The sequence below is a fragment of the Pan troglodytes genome, chromosome 1 (genome assembly GCF_028858775.2).
Source record: "Pan troglodytes isolate AG18354 chromosome 1, NHGRI_mPanTro3-v2.0_pri, whole genome shotgun sequence".
Lineage (NCBI taxonomy): Eukaryota > Metazoa > Chordata > Mammalia > Primates > Hominidae > Pan > Pan troglodytes.
The window spans coordinates 39,280,024-39,286,023 of NC_072398.2; the positions used below are offsets into that span (position 1 = coordinate 39,280,024).

At 41.0% G+C, this 6,000-nt stretch overlaps 1 protein-coding gene across 1 annotated transcript in view; it reads right to left on the minus strand.

Moving 5' to 3' along the window:
* The window catches only part of UTP25 (UTP25 small subunit processome component), a 24,536-nt gene extending 19,884 nt beyond the window's left edge, over positions 1–4,652 (minus strand). The window contains exons 1-3 of the mRNA XM_525053.8: positions 4,429–4,652; positions 2,446–2,485; positions 1,551–1,791 (exon numbers count right to left, since the gene is read on the minus strand). Coding sequence (XP_525053.3) covers positions 1,551–1,791; positions 2,446–2,485; positions 4,429–4,535 — 388 coding nt within the window. The 5' untranslated portion in view covers positions 4,536–4,652. The remainder of the gene's footprint in view (positions 1–1,550; positions 1,792–2,445; positions 2,486–4,428) is intronic.
* Between the last annotated feature and the right edge of the window lie 1,348 nt (positions 4,653–6,000).

Sequence of the window (6,000 nt, forward strand, 5' to 3'; positions counted from 1 at the left end):
CACATATATCCTACCGGTTCTGTTTCTCTGGAGATTTCGAATTAATATACCCACTTCTAGTTCTAGGAACTTATTCTAAAATAGTAACCAGACATAGTACACTAAGATGTACATGAGAGGATGTTCAAAGCAGCACTGATTATAAGAAATAACTGGGGGAAAAAGGGCCTATCAATGGGGTACAATCATATTTTTACAATGGAATACTATGTAATTAAGAAGCTAATGTGAATCCACAGTCACAGATGTAGGAAGTTACGGAAATGTATAAGGCCATTATACAGATACACATAAATATATATACATACTCATATATAATCATAAAAATGTAGTCTGAAAGGTTATATACAATGCTAAAGGTGTTTATCTCTGGGTAGCAGGGATAGAGGGTAACTATATTACCCTCTTAAATGTTTACAGTAAATATATATTATTTTTATAATGATAAAAAAATTTTCATTTTTAAAAATCCAAAAAAGCAAAGAAAAATAAAAACAAACAAAACAAACTCCTAAGTGTAAGTCAATGAATTTTTATCTCAGTAAAACTGATCAGTTAAAATACCTGGAATGATATATAATACCAGAAGGTATAAAAAAAATAAGGCTATAAGAAAAATAGGCATTAAAATAATGAGTAAAAAGTCACCCAGCTATATTCAGACAATGGAATGCTATTCCAGCAACTAAAAAGTAGTAAGCGACTAATACATGTACAACACAAATAAATTAGAAAAACATGAGAAGCAAAAATAGCTAGACACAAAAGGAGTCATACTGTATGATTCAATTTATATGAATTTCTAGAACAGGCAAAACTAATCTACAGTGACAGAAGGTGGGTCAGTGGCTGCCTGATGCCAAGGGTGGGGAACTGATTGCAAAAGGATAAGAAAAATTTTTGGAGGTAATGGAAATGTTCTGTATCTTGATTTGGATGTATACCTTTGTCAAAACCTGTCAGACTGTATATTTAAATTGGATACATTTTACTGTATGTAAATGATACCTCAATGAAGGTGATTTTGAAGTTAAAGAAAAAAGTCACCTTCAAGTCTGAGTGACACAGAGTCCCTGAAGCCTTCCCTAATTTACACTGGCAGTGTTCAACCACTCTGCCTCTCTTCAACACCTTACATCTAGCTGTTCCATGCAATTGCAAATCTACTGTTTGAAATTTTTTATATATATTTATGTCTATCTTCCATCAAACTCGGTCTCCCTAAGAGAAGAACAGTAACCTCTTCAATAAATTCAGACAGTCACAAAGACAGAACTGTGTTCTCCTTCCTCTGTATTAGGAGGTCTTTCACTAGTACTGATGAAGTCCCTGAAATTACAAGCAAAAATGTTATTTCTGCCTAGCTGTGCTAAGAAGGTTCTGTGTTTCCATCAGATTCTCAAAGATATAATCAAACCCAACAAGGGTAAATCCCTATTTTGGATTCATGTCCTTTCATCCAACTCACACAGTATATAAGGTACCATGCTCATGAGATGAACTGTCTATAGTTCTGGCAAAGATGATGAGCCTACAGTAAAGACACTTACTCTCTGGACTTTGAGTAGACTCTGCAGCCATCTCTTCTTCCACACTGACATCACTACCACCATCTTCATCGTTCATTTCTGCATCATCTACAATACTGTCTTCTTCCTCTTCCTCCTCCTCATCTTCCTCTTCTTCCTCAGAAACATTCTTTAATGTAGCAAGTAGTCTGTGGTAGCCAGAAACTTGTTCTGGTTCACTTTCTGAGTCGCTTTCAGAATCTGAAGAATCTGAACTCTCTGACTAAAAGGAAAAGGAGAATTTTAAGAACAAAAACTATATTGTTCTCATTGTTACCCTAAAACTATCATCAAGCCAACATCTATTCAACGAAGCCCAAATTCAAATTTACTTAAAATTGCTAATCTAGCTATGATTCTAGAAGCTCTTCATATTCTCCAAACTGCTACTGCCCCACTTTTAAAACATAAAACCTCAGGTTATGAGATTTAATTTATGTCCCAGGCATTAGGCCACAGGTTTAATAGAACAACAGGATAATTACAAAACAACAAAAGAAAACAGGTTTCTTTTTTTTTTTTTTAGTTTGTTGTAATATGATAGGCCCTTTGTTCATTTTGCACTGTATTTGTGACTCCTTTATGCTAACCAAAAAAGATATTCCCTCTTAGGATTCACTAAGAGCCCTCTGATAAGCCTCTGTAACAGGGCCTAATAGGCTAGTCTCCTGGGACAATTTCAAACTGTGGCTTCTGTATTAGATATCACAATGGCATTTTTATAGACATCTGCATTTAAAATTAAGTGATACTGCCAAAATAATAGCTTGCATCTGAAATCAAAAGGAATAGAAATGTAATCAAGCTTTATTATTAGATATAATCTTAGTGGGAACAACCCAAAACCAACTATTAAAAAGAAGGTAGAAAGCATTACCAGTTGACAAATCTGTGGTTTTGCTTCCTTTCTGGAAACCCTAAAAAGAAACAGGCAATGTTACATTCTAACTACTAGTATGTAGAAATCAGGAAAAGGTCAAATGAGATGTTAAATGAAAAAGGCAGAATATAACATTATAAATACATTTTAGATATAGTCATGCAAAAATTACACATGCACTTGGGCAGGGCTGGCAAGAATATGGTTAATAACTGACAAATGAAAAGTTTAAGGAGGTCACATGACAAACCCTAGAGTCACACAAGGCTCTCATCCAAAAGAAGGATACAACTTGGCTAAATAAAAGATTTCAGGGTTCATGTTTTTCTAGCAAATTTCTTAATTAGAATGTCCCTCTAAGCTGGGAGCGGTGGCTCATATCTGGAATCCCAGCACTTTAGGAGGCCAAGGTGGGAGAATCACTTGAGCCCAGGAGTTTGAGACCAACCTGGGTAACATACGGAGACCCTGTCTCTACAAAAAAATAAGAAAAATTAGCCCGGAGTTGTGTTGTGCACCTGTAGTCTCGGCTACTGGGAAGGCTGAGGCAGGAGGACCGCTTGAGCCCAGGAGTTGGTGGCTGCAGTGAGCCAGGACTGCAGCACTGGATTCCAGCCTGGGCAACGAAGTGAGACCCTGTCTCAAAAAAAAAAAAAAGAAAAGAAAAGAAAAAAAGAATGTCCCTAACTGATGACAAAGCAGCCCAAAGTAGTGGGATGAGCATTGAGATCATAACTGCACCTAGACATTTCTAGAGAAACCACAACTACTAATACACTTAGTTCCTTATCGTAATTGCAAAGATCAATGATGTCCCAACAAATTCTTTAAAAACACACACAACATATGATGTGACTATAACTAACAATTTATTGTATATTTTCAAATGGCTAGAAGAGCGGATTTTCAATGTTCCCAACGCAAAGAATTGATGTTTGAGATGATGAATATGCTAATTACCCGGATTTGATCATTACACATTGGGTACATGTATTGTTATCAAAATATCACACTGTATCCCACAAATATGTACAATCATTTTATGTAAGTTAAAAATAATTATAAAAACAGGCCAAGCGCGGTGGTTCACGCCTGTAATTCCAGCACTTTGGGAGGCCAAGGCGGGCAGATCACCTGAGGTCAGTAGTTCGAGACCACCCTAGCTAACATGGTGAAACCCCGTCTCAACTAAAAATACAAAAAATTGATCGAGTGTGGTGGCGGGCGCCTGTAATCCCAGCTACACGGGAAGCTGAGGCAGGAGAATCGCTTAAGCCCGGGAGACGGAGGTTGCAGTGAGCTGAGATCGCGCCACTGCACTCCAGCCTGGGCGACAAAGCGAGACTCTGTCTTAAAAAAAAAAAATTTATATATATACATATATATATGTCTCTACAAAAAATTCCTAGATCTCTGACCACACAAAAATCCGCCCCCATAGCCGGGCGCGGTGGCTCACGCCTGTAATCCCAGCACTTTGGGAGGCCGAGGTGGGTGGATCACCTGAGGTCAGGAGTTCAAGACCAGCCTGGCCAACATGGTGAAACCCCATCTCTACTAAAAATACAAAAAATCAGCCGGGCGTGGTGGCGGGCGCCTGTAATCCCAGCTACACGGGAGGCTGAGGCAGGAGAATCGCTTGAACCCGGGAGGAGACAGAGGTTGCAGTAAGCCAAGATCGCGCCATTGCACTCCAGCCTGGGCGACAGAGCGAAACACCGTCTTAAAAAAAAAAAAAAAAAAAAAAAATCCTCCCCCACACAACGGGCGTGCCTCTTAGCATGAAATTACAGGCTCAACAAAAAGGCCCGTGAAGCACTCCATCTCCCGGCGGGATGGCGCCAGAATCTCCCCGGCCGAGCACAGCGGGAGCCAGTGAATAGTGGGAAAAGGCCGGAGCAGCACTATCCGGGAGACCAGAGAACCAAACTCGAGGATACATCTCTGGCGACTGGGGAGCCCTGCCACGCCCCTTCAGACCTGTCATAGAAGGGATGCTCCTCGCCGAAATCTCGAAGATGTTTCTTCTGCTTTTTAGTTAGGGTGTTGAGTAGCTGGCTCTGGCTCCGGCTCCCGCGTTTGCCCATAGCGAAAACGTCAAGTTTGCCCACTTGCAAGAGTCGCGGTTTTCCACCAGGAAGTTGTCCAGTCAACACAAGCACGTGTGCTCGCTGACTGCGCTTTACGGCGAAAGCAAGGTGCCATAAAGCACATCCGCTTTACGTCGCGCTCGTACGACAGGCTTAGAACATCCGGTTCCCGATTCTGCCCCCTACCGCAGCTCTTTGAAAGCGCGGGAGTTCGTTCACTAGTGTTCTCAGAGCCCTAGAACGTGGGCAGCTGGGCTTCCCAGGTTGGGTGAGTCGGGGCATGAGCTTTGTGCTTGTGTTTTGGTTATGGAAATCAGTCTGCGTAAATGTGTAGTAGCGGAGATAGTCGAATGCAGTGACTTTACAGTATACTGCAATAAAAATATCAACCAACATTTAAGGGTGCCTGAACATCTCACTTCATCACCACAACAGTGTACAGATAGGTCTTGTTAATAAGCCTGGTGTTGCAGATAAGGAAACTGATGCTTAGAAAAGATAACACGCTAGCGGCCGGGCGCGGTGGCTCACGCCTGTAATCTCAACACTTTGGGAGGCCGAGATGGGCGGATCACCTGAGGTCAGGAGTTCGAGACCAGCATGGCCAAACATGGTGAAACCCCGTCTCTACTAAAAGTACAAAAATTAGCCGGGCGTGGTAGCGGGCGCCTGTAATCCCAGCTACTCAGGAGGTGAGGCAGCAGAATCGCTTGAACCCGGGAGGTGGAGGTTGCAATGAGCCGAGATCACTCCACTGCACTCCAGCCTACTCCAGCCTGGGCGACAAAAGCTAGACTCCATCTCGAAAAAAAAAAAAAAAAAAAAGAAAGAAAAGAAAAGAAAAGATAACACGCTAGCAAGAGAAGAGAGAAAAACCTTAACTGATGCAACCACATGCTTTTATCCATTAGGGTCTGCCGCCTGTGTGTGTTATATCAATCATGGGGCCCACAAGTCTGAGATTCCCACCCTCACCCTACTCTCGCATTTTCTGAAAGTATTAGAAGAGTCCCTGCAAACAAATCTGTTCCAGCATTCCTCATTTAACAACAGCAGAAACACATCTAGAGAGGTAAAGTGACTTTAGTGAAATCACCCCAGTCAATGCTAGAAAAGGCTGTGAAACCCAATCCAGTGTCTCATAACTGAACTCGGACAAAAGGGGATGGAAAAGCTTTTGAAGGTAAAGGAACCATCTTACATTTTGATCATGCTAGTAGTTACACCTTGTATACAATAAGAAAAGTTAAACTGTACAGTTAAAGTGGGTGAATTGTAATGTATTTAAATAACACCTAAATAAACAGGAAAAAGCAAAAATATAAAAGTAGACTCAGTATTCTAGGGATTTGCAAAGTGTGCAGGGCTGCTTGAGACCACAGGATAAAGATGGTGAGACCCTTTTCCTAATAGTAACTTATGCTACCATGTTCTATAGAAACAGAGTGCTTAAATCATAAGC